Below are 14,667 nucleotides of genomic sequence, written 5' to 3'. Positions count from 1 at the left end.
TTGTACAGCTGACTTTTATATGTTATAATTACAGTAATGAAAGCAGAAAGGTGCAAAGCATCCAAACAGGGACACACACAGAGGCCACTGCAAGGTGTCCTTGGATATCAGACCCTCAGCAAAGAGGAACAGATTATAGTCTATATGTGTTATGTTGTTTTCACTGTAACATATACAACCTTGAAAAGTTGTTTTTTCCCCCTCTCACTGTAGAAGTGTCACCCATGATAGGATGGGACTGGGGGGGGGGGGGGGGATAATTTTGGGGGTCTGGGGGAGGGGGTTAAAAGCAGGGGCTGTACTCAGAATTTATTACCATGAACTGGGAAAGCGCAGTTTGAAGAGCCCAGCCAATCAGAGCATAGGATTTGCCTTGTTGCCATGACATCCAAAGCATCAAAATACAGAACCTTTTTATTGTCGAACATACGGATTGATATCAGGAAAAGACAATGAAAATCTCATTATATTTCCCAACAATGTGGACTGTTGCATTGAAATTTTACATTTTAAAAATCTGCAACAGTGCACACAGATTAAATCACATTTATCCAGTACACGGTTAGAGTGATCCCAGAGGCTACCCCAGCAGCACTGGGTACCAGGCAAGCGACACCTCTGCTTGAATGGCAATTCCAGCCAGTCGCTTAGTACGTTTGGACTTCGCCCTGGCTTCCGCCCACGTTTCGTACTACTATCTAATATGCAGTCAGAGGAATTGGCGGCTCTGAATCGCCTGTAGTATGATGCCATTTGCAACAACACCCAGTCAATAACCGTGAAAAACTGATTCAATTTCCATGTCTTCAGGGACATTCTGGGAGAACTAAACTGGTTACCATTAGAATTTCTGAAAGTAGATCCAGTCTAATGGAGTGAAACGATCAATATGGTACATCTATGTCTCAGTTTAAAATCTCAACCTATAGATGCCTGTGTGAAATGTAATGTCTGGAGATTCTAACTGGATGTGGAGCGCAATGATTAACAAGCGTGTGAAAAGCCGCCGACCTGCGCCTTTAAGGGAACCCCGGCAGCGGGCCGAGCTGCGCGGCCCCGGTGGGCCTGTCAGTCTGCGGCGCGGCCCCGGCCGGCGTCCTGCTTCCTAACTGACGCGGCTCCCATCCAAGCAGGTCCGGACCGGGAGCGAAAAAAAATCACGGCTACCGACTTTAGGCGTCCATTACCCGGGAAATGTTGCCAAAAGCCGGGGTAGGGATCTGACGTAACCATCTAAATGCAAGAGCGCTAGCGGTGTCCCGGCATTTCTGATAGTTTGTAGCAGTTTAAAGCGTCGGCGGACATTAACTCTGTGACGTCAGAGTGGCCGAAAGTTACACGCTGAGTCTGTGCGCACTACCGTTTCTGTGCGGTCGCGTTTGCTAAGCAGGCGGTTTAAAGCAGCTTGTTTATTTAAGTTTTCTCGGCGAAATCCCCTCTCCATGAACTTGGAAGAAACAAAACCCTGGAAAGCGCAGTATAAATCTTGCCGGTGCCGCTGGTAGCAATGAAAGCCGATGGTAACCGGTGAGGCGGCTATGGCTGCCTAGCCTCGTAGTACCTGATTCATTTGGTCTGCGTGTGAGTCACAAACCGCTGCTTTAAATCAACTCCATACGCATGAAACAACAAATAACGGCATTTTAAGTCGCAGGGTTCTCGATTTTTTTACGTATATTGAACGCAGTCGTCAGGCGCCGCTTTATTCAGACTCAGTTGCGTTCGGGTTGCCAGATGTTACTGCTGAACATTGCACAGCTGAAGCTGCTCATCGTGTGTATTTGTATTGAAATACATCAGCACAAACGAATGCACTGATTATCATGTTTAAAGACTTGACCTGATTGAATGCACTGGGTTTTATAATGGATTTAACAGTGAAATAGGAAATGCACCCCTTCCCCGTTTTGTGACTGCAGGAATGAGGGGACATCTCCCCTATCATGGCCCCACAGCAGACGGCACCTCCCGCGCCTCTGCCGCGCTGGGAAATGTCGCTATACTGGCTGCTTTCCCTGGGATCTCATTTTTACTCCTTTTTCGAGCTGCACAAATTCTCCAGAGGTAAGATATGGGAGTCAGTCCGCAAGCTGCTGATAATCAAGGTGGATGAAACGGACAAAGCACGACAGGGTCTTATTCTCCTAATTACCCCCCTGAGTTACCGCTTCCAGTAGCCCACCAGTTGTGTTCTAATGTCATGTATATCAAATTAAAATACATGAATCCGCGGTTTAACACTCACGATCCGCTGCACCCGGAGGGCTAAGCGCTTGATTCATTTAAGCAATTAAGCGATTAACAGGCAGGGAATAGCGCTACTTGGCGAGCTGACAAAGTCCCCTGTTATTCGGTTTAATAAACCTAATAATAGTCAACGACACGGAATCGCGACAAAGCTGCAGACCCAACTGATGTTTCTTGCGGACAACCTCAGGCAATACCGAAGAAATAAAGAAATTAAAATCACTATTGTAATGCAGTACATTATTCACTGCCCCAGAGCGTCCGCCAGCATTATTATTGTGTTACTCTTCCTACTGAATAAGCCCCTCAGACAAGGGCAATAAATCTTGTAATATTAATATCTTTCATATGTAGCTCACCAAGTCCATCAAAAACGTGAGGAGGGAACCGAGGACAATGCGTCCCGTCTTGGTGTCCTCTCCCCAAATGTATAATTAATTTCCCTACATACAGGTCACTACCTTTACTGACTGGCCTATAAAGAGAATGAATTTTTATTACGTTAGTAAATTTTCTGCTTGAATTAAGTTGATGTGTGAAAACGTGCAAGTGAGACGCTTTTGTTCAAATGTGGCGAAGATCAATGTGTAAGATGACAGATGTATTTGGTTTCTTCACTCTTTTTGCATTTATGAACTACTCATCATATAGATTTTCTGCTTGCTGTGACTGTTCGCAAAATGCAACTCGCATTATACGAGCCCTGCTTTGAGAAAACAAGGACTTGCAAAGACGCTGCAGTTTGACGGTAGTCGCCCGCTCTCTCCACTAGGGGGCACTGTGGCCGCGCCCCGGGGGCTTGTCTTGAGGGATCTGCTGCTGTGATTGCAGCAAAGGTGATGGTGCGGTACGTTTCTGACCTGACGTGGCACCGAGTAGGAGTGGTTTCTGTGGAAGCGGTAAGGTGACTGTGGGAGGTTAAGAAGGACTTCTGTTTAAAGCAAGACCTCAAATTATTCATTGGATGCTTTTTGATCCAGCGTTTTCGTTGTGGTAATGTTAGGCTTTATTTTCCTGTCGCTCTGCTAAAGTATATGTCTAAAGTCTGTATCTCATCAGTACTTATTTTACAGTGTGGCACGTGTTTATTGTGGTTGATCGTGAGATGGGATTCATGTGTACATTAGCGGATATCATCCAAATATTAAAGATAAACATACTAAACATAATTTAAAATAAACATTTTCTTGGAGTTTGCAGTACTGCGTCTTCATCTGTTGGGAATTGGTTTGTCTGTTGGACAAATTGATTTTCTGATAGTAATTTAGTTCTTTTTGATCCAGAAGGTCACCAGTGCCGTACTTTGCGATGCAGTCTGAAATCCCCGCACAGCACCATTGCTCCCCATTCCCCCCCCCCCCCTTCCTGGGGGTGTCAGGAGGCTCGGCCACAGCCTTCAGGTCTGCACGTGTGCACCCAGCCCTGGGTTTGTGCTGAAACGTGCTGTTCCGTCCGAGTGACAGTGCTTAGCTGGCTTTATTGTGCGTGTCACTGCCCATGCCAGGCTGTGCCCTGATTGGCTTGGGTATCCTGTCCTGGGTTTGCTCTTTTTGGATTGATGGTCCCAAGTGGCTTAACAGTATTGGAGATGGATGGGCGGGTAGATGGCGTTCATCTTGAGCCTGCTACCGTTTATCACGTGCTGCTGGTCTGACCGTTTGAACCCACTTCCAGTCGGTTCGCCTTTTGATACCACGGTGGCACCTCCAGGATTCAAATCCTGCTCTTGCTGAGATTGTATGTGGGATGCGTTTGTGCTCCAGAGACATGCAGGTTGGTGAATCTCTAGTTGTAAACTGGCCATACTGTGTGACAGTGTGTATGCTCTCTGATGGACTGGCATAATGGTTAGGGTGTACCATTATGGCTGCCTAGGATGGGCAACCTGCCACTTGTGTGTTTTCAGGTCTTGTTTCACCTGCATATGGTGGGAAGGCTGAGCTGTTGAAGCCCCCCTCCCCATTTCTGGATAAACATTTGGAAGATGGATGGATAACTTAAAGCAGGCAGTGACTGTAAAGGTGTGAGATCCCCACTCACCATGTGATTGTGGGTCCCTCTCCTGTCACCGCCCCCGGTTATATACACCCGGAATCCAGTGACAGTCTACCCCATGGGAATGTAATTCGCTGTTTTCTCCTGCCTGTCATTTTTTCCAGCATCTCTCATGTTCAAAACACAGCAAGCAAAGTGGTGTAATTCTATCTGCCTGAACACTTTTCCTGTGTCCTCTGTGAGGAGATGCATATCTGACTGGTAGGTGTTTGGTCCTTAATGCGTTTTTACTCTCTTTATAGAATATGAGGAAAGAATTGGCCGAGAATTTGAATTGGAGAGAGGATTCCTGATCTGGGGATTCAGAAAGGTAGGGGATGTGGGCATGAATATTTGCATTAAAATGAAAATCCAAAGATGAGCTTGTGAATCTCGATGTTCTGTGGCTACTGCTGTGGTGTCCACTGGGTGGCATACTGGTTAATGAACTGCATTGACTTTCATGGACTCGCAGGTTTAAGCTTCTATTCTGATCCAAGGTTGGGCCCTAAAACCGAGAATCGCTGCTGTTTTAATTGGCTGACAAACGTACGGAAATTACTGTCGATCGCAGCATATGTAGTGCAGTTCATAATGCGATGTAATGCACAGAGCTTCGGGCGTCATGAGCGTAAGCTCACATTTGGGCACAAAGGAGAAGTGAGAGGCTTGCGATCCCCTCTGATGAATTATCCAAGGCAGAACAGGCTAAATATAGCACATTAGCACATGCATGTGTGGCTGCCGCATGTGGTAAAGGTCCTATAGTAAGAGCGTCAAAATTCCACTTAAAAATACTTCCACCCACACATCCCTTTTATTTGCTTAGATTTTTGCTTTAAATACACAAAGCAGATTAGATGCATCAGAGATTAAACTTTACCCAGCCTACCCCCATACAACTGTGATTTAATATCGTAATTTCCATGGCGTTGGCAGCCAAACAGATCCATTCTTGGAAAACGTTACAGAACAAAGGAACTTCATGATAATTTTTTCTTTTATCTGTAGGATCCCACAGACTTTGAATGGAGTTTTTGGAGCGAATGGGCAAGAAAATCCTTGCTCTGGTCCTTCCTCGGCCATGCGGTTATCTCCAGGTTGTCTGGTCTCTTTGCTCCACGGGTACGGTATTATTTTTTCCTGCCTCATCTTTTTGGCGAGAACTATAAGAAGTGTGTAGCCGGGCTCTTACTGAGCGCGCTCAGTGGGCTGCAGCTTTGATCCTCAGCGAGAGGGAGAGCGTGGCAGCAGGATGGTTCTTGGATAAATAAACTTTTAATTGTTCTGTGAATCCGTCTGTCCCTCACAGGCCAGGGTGGCGGTTCTGACAGCCTATGGCCTGGCAGCAGCCTGCCACCTGCTGGGCATCAGGGGCCTGGCGGTGGTGCTGCTGCACATGGGCGTGTCTTTCAGCGTGGCACAACTGCGCAAGCCTGCCCTCTGCTGGGCCAGCGCCCTCATGCTGCTCTCTACACTCCACCTGGATTTCCTGGGGGAGCTGCAGGTCAGGCTGCTCACTCGTCACTCACTGTACAGGCTGCTCTTCTGTACAGCACTTCTCTCAAGAAAATGAGAGCGAGCTGGACAAAGGGATCTGATTTTAACTGTGAACCTGTCGGCCCTTGTTGCCGCTCAGGAAACTGCGACCTACCTTGAAAAAGAGCTGGAAGAACACAGTATGTCAAAATGCCGAATTATGTAATAATCACGCTAAAAACATTTCCATCACATAATGTGGTGTTATTACATAATGCATTGCCGCACACTGTGTAACAACACAAAATTTAACACATTTTCTTTAGATAAACGTAGACAAACTTCGGTGAATTTTTCAGGGATTCATTTCCAAAAAGCTTCAGGGCACTAAGCAATTTGTCTCGCACTTGAGATCACTCGTGGATTAATGAGTGTTTTTCAGCAGCCTTTGCAGCTCACGTAGTTCGTAACATCATTCATAAATTCAGTTTTTTGATCCACTTGTTATTTTCTAGGTTATTTTCTTTTGCTGTTCTGTCACAGAGACACAGAAATCCCCCGAAATAGATCACAAAAACACACCGATCCTTTTTTGGATAATGTACTGATGATGATGATAATTTTATATTGCAACATTAACTTATAATATAGGATACTAATTTGTTGCAGTTTGTCAAGTTATTACATAACGGTGTGTAACAATGCATTATGTAATAACACCACAATATCCAATGAAAATTTGTTGCATTTAGTCGAGTTATTACATACTGTGTTGTTACAGGGACCAATCACAAGGTCACAGGCACATAAGTGTGACAGCTGAACCTCCCCACCATCCATCCATCCATCCATTTTCTAAACCGCTTATCCTACTGGGTCGCGGGGGGTCTGGAGCCTATCCCGGAAGCAATGGGCACGAGGCAGGGAACAACCCAGGATGGGGGGCCAGCCCATCGCAGGGCACACTCGCACACCATTCACTCTCACACACACACACCTACGGGCAATTTAGCAACTCCAATTAGCCTCAGCATGTTTTTGGACTGTGGGGGGAAACCGGAGTACCCGGAGGAAACCCCACGACGACATGGGGAGAACATGCAAACTCCACACACATGTGACCCAGGCGGAGACTCGAACCCGGGTCCCAGAGGTGTGAGGCAACAGTGCTAACCACTGTACCACCATGCCATCCCCCCTCCCCACCAGGTGAAACGACCTGAAAACACACTGGGGGGGCTGACCATTTCAGCTGCTGTTGTGGTTTATTCCTCTGAAATATAGAGACACTAAAATAATGGTCTGATAACGGACACCCCCCCCCCCCTCCCAGTCCATCCCATATCTGCCTGGTGCCTGGGGATTTCTAGAGAGGCAGGACCCGGAAAGTTCGTCAGACAGAGCTTTGTGCTTCAGAAGTTGTGCATTAATATTAATTATTCATTCGGGGTCCCCAGTGACACCAGTTGGAGAGCTTGGCGTCCTGCACCGGGAATCCAGGGTATTAGCTGTCTGCGGGTCCCGAGAATTCAGATTAGCACGCAGGTTCTTATAGGGTGGGGTGGATGGCTGGACTCCCCTCCTTGTCTCCCTGGACGATGGTGGTCGTGTCTCTAGATAAATGTGATGCACTCAGTGAGACCAAGGTCTTGGTGTGTCTGAGGAGGCATGGTTGAGGGTTTGATATGTCTGGGGAATGTCCACAAGGGAGTGGTATGTCTGGGGGTGTGGTCCACGGTTGGTGTGTTTGAGGGAATGGTCAAGGATGTGGTACTGGGAGGGGGGTGTCCCAGGGTGTCGTGTGTCAGAAGATGTGACTCTGATCTAGAAAACAGTGGCGAAAATCAGTAAACAGAAGTTAAATTATGCAGCAGAGCTTATTGTACAGCATCTTCTCCGATGGTGAGCTTGACAAGCTATTTGCAGATGGATGTTTACTAAGGTCATTCGGGTTAATTGGCTCGCATCTCCACAAAGCTGTTTCTGAGATCTACACTGTCTTCTGGGTACAAATCCAATTCTTCAAGTATGCAACTGAATATTATCATGGTCTTTGTGGAGCAAAAACAAGTGGGAATCTCTGCTGGTCCCAAGGGTGCTTTGTCTACCCCTTTCTGTCTTTTTATTAAAAATGTCTGTCTTCATGGTATTTGCTGCTACTGGAGGTCATGCTTGTCTTAAAAACCAGGCAGAGATTCTGCCTTCTCCCAGCTTTGGTGAACCCCAGACCCAAATTCAATAAAAGAAATGAATGAACTGTCATTTCTTCTCGGAGTTGAATGGAAAACATACATCCTGTGAGAATCGCCGGGTCAGGGACTCCGCTGGGTGTTATTATTTTTGATTAAATAAAAAAATTTAGTGGGTGTAATTACTGAGCAGGGCTACACCTCCTGATTGAACCTGCTGTCCTCTAATGAAAACACACAAGGTGGAGTTTATTCTATTGAACAGGGTTGATGGTACCATGATGCAGTGAAACCAAGATCACCCTTGTTGTTAGTGCCGTTTTTAGGAACCATAGTGGTTGTTTTTATTTTATTGTTTTGTGTCCAGCCTGAGGTGTCGTCCACCTCATCTTAGATGACAAACAGCCTAATGGTTAAAGGCATACACCTTTTGTGATACTATGATGTCAGCAGAAGGACTATGATGTCATCAAGCACAGAGTGACTCTATTGACTGTCTTGTCATCTCCAGTGCGGCTGTAACCTGTAATTCCTTATTGAGGGTATAAAGCAAGTTCATGGTATGTAAGGAAGAATGACGGGGGGGCTTTGGCTCACCTGTGGTGTCTTTGCTGGGATGCCCAGGTGTGAGTCTGTAAAATTTTTTTGGATTGCCGATTTTTTGAAGTGCCAATCAAACATCGTCTCGTTTCCGTCACTAGTTCCTGTGTCCCTTGAGCACATGCGACATTTGAGGACTGAGGTTTTTTTTTTTTCTTCAGATCTGCATTCCTCTGAATGTGACCACTCAGACCCCCCCCCCCCCCCTGTTGGAGAACAGCTGGGGACGCCGAGCCGCCTTGAAGCTCCGAATTTGGCTTTGCTTTATTTCTGCGGCTGTGGAAATGTCTTTAATCCCTTTAGTCATTTATTCATTGGCCGCTTCACGGTGAAGAGCAAAGATGTCTCCGTGTTTTATTTCTTTATTGGAATTGTGAACTGGCTGTGGTGGACGTGGTCTTCCTATTAAATAATAGCAGGAACACGCGCAACTCAAATTCCCATTAAGACATAAAAAGACTGCAGTATCTTTGCAATTTGGTGTAATTTAGCTCTGAATATCTCCTGTTATTTTTAGGCATATGATCATTTTGGGTCTGGGAGTAAAAATAGCACCTGGTGTTGTTGCATAAACGGCGTATCTTAGAAAATGTTTGCTATGTTCTGCTATGTGACTTCGACTTGTTAGCGCCCGTCTCTCTCTGCCTGGTCCGTGCTAGCGAGAGTGGTTTTGAAACCACTTGAGGGTGGATGTTTAATTAAAATGGGGGGGTCGGGGGGTAGTCTCAGGTGGTCGATTACGCAGTCCCATTTCCAGATATCGCTTGGGCCGTGTGCAGGGGATTGGTCGTGTCCCCCCCCCCCCAATACACACACACCATCGCATCATGGAGGAGTGCTCCAGATGGAGTGTCAGAGGGGGGAGAGGTATGTTGCTCCTGGCAACGCCTGCTAACAAAGAAAGATGAAGAGGAATGAAGGAATGAAGAGGCGATCATGGGCCAAACTCTGTATGTCAGCCAATCGCAAGGCCTCCAGCATTCAGCCTGAAGGGTGTCCAAAAAGCCGGCGAACCTTCCGGAGAGTGGTCCACCTGTGACCAGCGGTCAGGAATCATCTTCTATGGATGTCAGGGAAAACGGCAGAGAGGGAACAAATCCGATCATCAAGGCGTTCAGAAATTTCCCTTTAGAATGAATGATGCCGAGGTATCGCCAATGCTGACGCAGCTCTGTGAGGAACAAGTGAGTTACTCCATAGGGCTGATTCTTTTAAGGGACGATTAACATATCTGTGGTGTATTGTCTTACTAAAAGTGTTGCACATACACAAGTCATTGACTCTAGGATTGGTCCAAGTGGTTGTCTGGCCCTTGAGGTCATTGTTTGGCTTCTTTCCTCCTTAATGGGATGGAGATTCAGCCGCTGGCTGTCCCAGACGGGCTTGGCCATTGCTTTGGAAGCGTTTCGTGAATCCTGTCTGGATTCTGGTTCCTGTGTGTTTGAGCGCTCGCGCACAGCTGCCTTGCGCGCGTGACACGCTCGTTACCCTTTGAGCACACGGGGGTGTACTGCCCCGTGTCTCTTTCCTCGTTATGACGTGATACCCCTTTATCACTGCGAACCAAGGCTACACTAACTGATTGTACTTACAATGCCCCTAAATCCTCATTTCATCCCACTGCACTCTGTATCCGTGTTCCCTTAACCTTGTAAGCCCATTTTGGCAAAAAAAAGCAAATATGAATATTAATTAATTAGCCTCTGCTGAATATCAATTAATTTAAATTCTCCAAGAAACTGGTGATAACCCCTTTGTCCTCTCAAGCTCTGCTGGTCCTTTTACCCTCCCTTCCTAATGTGCAGCTATTTTTCAGCTGCCGGGGATCTTATTCCCTTAAGATCTGCTTTATTTTAATGGACATGTGACTAGGATGCATCGCATTGTTCTCTCTGCTTAAGTGACTCATGATCATCCCGGCTAATATCTAAAGTTCAAAGCTTCTCTTCAAAGCGCTGATGTGTTGAGGGATATTCAAAGCTTTGGGAACTTGTGAAGGGAGAATTTGTCATATTTGCTGTGGTTATGTGTAGGTGTCTGGGTTCGCATTGGCCCGCAAAATGTCATTATCTCTATAAATGAAAGTTTAGCGTTTATGCTAAATTGTTAGTTTTGTACTTTGTCCCTGCAGAGAGGCTGGTATGAGACGGAGGCGGAGTACTACCTTCTGCTTTTCAGTGTGGCTGTCTGCAGCCTCCGCTCCATCAGCTACAGCCTGGACCACTGTTGTCGCCACCTAGTGGTGGGGAGGTTCACAGACATCTTCTGGCTGACTGCGTACACCTTCTACCACCCCCTGTTCTACAATGGGCCCATCATCAGTTTCCAGGATTTCACCCAGCACGTAAGTTCCTACTCCCAAGCCCAGTTCGGAGTCGCCAGAGCGATTAATACAGCCCTTTTCTGCAAACTGAAGGTGGTCAGTGGCTAGCTGAGGGATTTGTAGTTTGTGTGTGGGGCTACAGGGCACCTGACAGATGCTGATGTAATCTGAAGAATGAATGGCCTCATCATCTTGGTCTTCTGCCATCTTCAAGTCACCTCTCCTTTTATTAACAAAACGTTACTGATGCAGTTCACACGTGCAGGAAGAAGCGAGTATCACACGAGGATCGAATCACTGGAGTAAATTAAGTGTTAATCATGTTTGTCTGTCAGCACTGACAGCTATTGACGGAACGCTAATTAAAGTTGTGCTTAATGAGGAGTAGCAGGGGAGAGGCGGGTAGCAGAGTAGCTGCTTTGCTTTCCGGTTCGCTGTTAGACCAAACGGTCTCTCGGCAGACCCAGAGACAGCGGTGCCCCCCATCCCAGGGCGCACATGTGTAATCTCCCCGTTTTATGGTGTGTACCTAATTAGCTGCACTGCTGAAATGTTCAACTGGCATCAGGTCGTCTTCCATTTAGCGGGGGGCCGGCTGCCCCCATGTCTCTGAGATGCCTGTTCGTGTGACATTGAGTTTCTTGGATTGGATTGGGAATATTTTTGTGCTTTTCTCACATAAATATGTTACAGTTCTTATTTCTCTCCACCTTGCTCACGCAGTGTGATTTCGGGTAACTGGCTCTTGAAGTACAGGTGGATCGTGCGTATTGTGGTTGCCATGTGCTCCTCTTTCCCAGAAGTCCCTTTCCCAAGCTCCTGCTGCCTTCAACTCCATCTCAGATGCTTATCCATTTAAATTTAAAGTCTCTTTCGTGTAATTGGTTCCCTCGTCCTTAAAATGGCATCTTGCGTAGCACGGAGCCCGCTACGCAGAACACACCGCCTGAAATTATGCAATTTCACAGGTGGAGACGCTCAGGTGGCTTTGGCGACAGGGAGCCGGCCGGCTACCAGTATTCTTCAGAAGTTGGTTACTATGGTAACCCCAGCACCCTAGCAGCCAGTTAGGAGTCTTATGTTTCTGTATTTGGGGGGGGGCTGATCTCACCAAGTTAATAGCTACTAGCTGGTTAATGGCTACAGGTCCAGGTTTAAGATGGTAATGTTAGCATTCAGCTAATCTTATCAAAGGTAGTTAGGCAAAATGCGATTGAAATGTTGGTCCAGCAGTTTAGCATGGACGTCTTGGTCTCCATGGTTACCGCGAAGGGTTCCATCAGTCGGCGCTGACGTCAGTCTCCCTTGCCGCGTGCCCCGTCGCATCTCCCGCTCGCGGTTCTGTTCTGAAGGGCCCATTTGTGTGTCCCAGACGGATCCCAGCTCATTAAATCCCACAGACTCGCTGGGCTTTTTAATCACTGCTCGTGTCGTTCTGCCCGTCAGAGAGGAAGCCCGACCCGCGAGTCAAAGACCAGCCGGGTGACTTTTTACAGAAGGGGCTGCCTTCACGATTTGTTGGGAATGCAGCCTGTCAGCAGTCTGAGGATCATCAGACAGTAGTGAGAAACACTGCATTTTATCAGTTATACCTCATTTTACTGACATCTCTCTTTCTCAGGGTATTTTGGAAGATTATATGCATTTTTCCAGTAAGATAATTAGTTGTAAACAATTAGGCTCTAATTAGGCTCAAAAAACAACCTAATTAGAGTTAAAGGTTCGGTTTTTGATCTTTGTCAGGTGATATGATCCAAAGTGTATTTGTCTGCTCTTGGCCAGTGGAGATTGAAGCTGTTCACTAATGTTCTTGAGTCAGTTTTTGCATTTTGGATGATAGTGAGTTCAGCTCTTCCTCTAGACACCTGCATGTATCAGCTGTACCCCGTAACATGGTCACGGGTCCCATGTTGGCACGTTCAGCGAGGTGTGGCATGCAGAGCTGCGTGGAAGGAGGATCGGGGTGTGAGTGAAGCAGAGGCGCATTCCTCTTTTGTTGTTGAGGTGGGAAGCTGGGAGGCACAGATCCGGCAGAGAGGAGCGGCTACCCAGATCCGTGTCATGTGCCTACTGCTTCTGTGAAGTGTCAGCCAATCACAGGACTGCTACTTCACCATGCCTCTCAGGACCAGAGAATATCCGTTTGCCATCTCAGTGACATACTGGGGGTGTACTGCTGGTTCATCCATCATACCCTCTTGCGTTGATCTCCTGCTGTATCGCCTATGAGATTCCCGGCCAGATCAGTGACCCGCTTTCCCTCTGGTTCCAGTTGCAGAGCACCAGCGACGGTGGCACCAGCCCGAAGCTAGACCTCCTCGCCTTGCTCCGTAGCGCCGGCCGGATCTTAGCCTGGTGGCTTCTGGCTGAGACCCTGGTCCACCTCATGTACATGCACGCCATCCAGAACAACGAGACCTATCTGCAGATACTGCCCCCGTGGGCCTTGGGTGAGAATCTCCTGGAGTTCCCACTATGCTTTTCTAATTGCCACGGAGTATTTCCCGAATGTTCTGAAGATTCTGTTTCGATGGTACAACATCCGTCCCCTTGAGGGATTTCAGCTAGAAGCCTTTGATCACGCGGAGTTTCCTTCCCAGTGTAACCCAGAAAGCGGCTTTCATTTGGTGCTGCAACCTTTTGAGACTCATTTTCTCAGCTTGTTATGCTGCTCCTGCCTTGGCTCCGTGTAATTAGTCAAGACGTGCAGGCAACACGTACAAGGGGGAAGTACATCGATCCAGACCTCCGTCTTGGTGTGGTTCCACTGGTAGCTTATGTGAGGTGTTCCAACGCCTCCCGTACTGTTGGGGAACTCTGACCCCGTAGATCGCTTTGATACCAAAGCAGAGGCCAGACCATCTGCTGTGTGAGGAACAGTCGTCAGATGCTGGATCATTCTGATCAGAAAGTGATAATTATTCGCATCGCGTTTAGGCGGCAGGCAGCTTCCCGAAACTGATTTGAAATTCGCTCTGACTGCTTTTTGTTTTCTGAGTGTTATGTTCTGTCAACAAGCATGTTTTGTAACGGGCACCAATATGTTTTGTTGACTTTAGATTTTTCATTTACTAGCCTATACTTTCTATACTAGCCATTTCTCCCAAAGTGAAGTGTGTAATCTTAACTAGTTTAGTTTCAAACTTTGTCGTCCAACTTTTCTATTCTGACTCTCATTGAAGGAAAAATTCTGACCCTCGACTTGTTTGATCTGAAAGATCAGAAAGAAACTTCTAGAAGGAGGCGTGGTAGTGCGGCCGGACTGTTTCTGAGGTGCTGAGTGTTCATATGAATGTGTTCTCTAGAGAATTCAGCCACTCGAGAAACAGATGCATCTCTCCCGCTTTGCATTATGGGAAACGCTGTGGCAGAAGGTGTATCTGAAGGGCCAATTTACTACTGAACTTCTGTCAGGTCCTGCGTCACAGAACTGCAAGGCCCTTGGAATATTTTGTTCTTTAAAAGCTGAGGTTTAAGCGCTACTCCCTGAGGTAATTTGAGAGAGGCTGTTTTCTGCCTTCTGATCGTATGAAATCGTGCTTTAGAGCGTGTGCGTAATACTGGAACCCGCGACAACGTCTTACTTCTCCCCAAGGGTGTCTTGTGGTGTCCTTTGCCAGAAAAGAACGGACAAGGCTGTCAGTCATGAGTACCAGTCAGTGAGGGTACCAGTCACCCCGTAATCCCACCTGCTATGAGCTTCAAAGCCTCAATTCCCCTCTCTTTGTATCCCACCCCTCCTCGGCAGATGGTGGCTGCATTTTAACCAGAATTCTGCCCCTTGCTGCCTTGAAG

The 14,667-nt window shown here is 47.1% G+C and overlaps 1 protein-coding gene across 6 annotated transcripts in view; it reads left to right on the top strand.

The window, feature by feature from the left end:
• Nucleotides 1-1,054: 1,054 nt before the first annotated feature.
• The window catches only part of hhat (hedgehog acyltransferase), a 43,008-nt gene continuing 29,395 nt past the window's right edge, over nucleotides 1,055-14,667 (top strand). For 4 of the 6 annotated variants that reach the window (XM_049006666.1, XM_049006664.1, XM_049006663.1 and 1 more), the window contains exons 1-7: nucleotides 1,055-1,212; nucleotides 1,920-2,064; nucleotides 4,545-4,612; nucleotides 5,293-5,406; nucleotides 5,594-5,788; nucleotides 10,681-10,893; nucleotides 13,145-13,322. In XM_049006666.1, the coding sequence (XP_048862623.1) occupies nucleotides 1,944-2,064; nucleotides 4,545-4,612; nucleotides 5,293-5,406; nucleotides 5,594-5,788; nucleotides 10,681-10,893; nucleotides 13,145-13,322 (889 nt within the window). In that variant the 5' untranslated portion in view covers nucleotides 1,055-1,212; nucleotides 1,920-1,943. Of the gene's footprint in view, nucleotides 1,213-1,886; nucleotides 2,065-4,544; nucleotides 4,613-5,292; nucleotides 5,407-5,593; nucleotides 5,789-8,818; nucleotides 9,734-10,680; nucleotides 10,894-13,144; nucleotides 13,323-14,667 lie in introns of those variants that run through there. The other 2 variants (XM_049006662.1, XM_049006667.1) reach the window with 2 other exon arrangements.

The sequence above is a fragment of the Brienomyrus brachyistius genome, chromosome 3, assembly GCF_023856365.1.
Source record: "Brienomyrus brachyistius isolate T26 chromosome 3, BBRACH_0.4, whole genome shotgun sequence".
Taxonomy (NCBI): domain Eukaryota; kingdom Metazoa; phylum Chordata; class Actinopteri; order Osteoglossiformes; family Mormyridae; genus Brienomyrus; species Brienomyrus brachyistius.
Note: the sequence above shows the minus strand (reverse complement) of the source record. Positions and strands in the feature narration are given on the sequence as shown.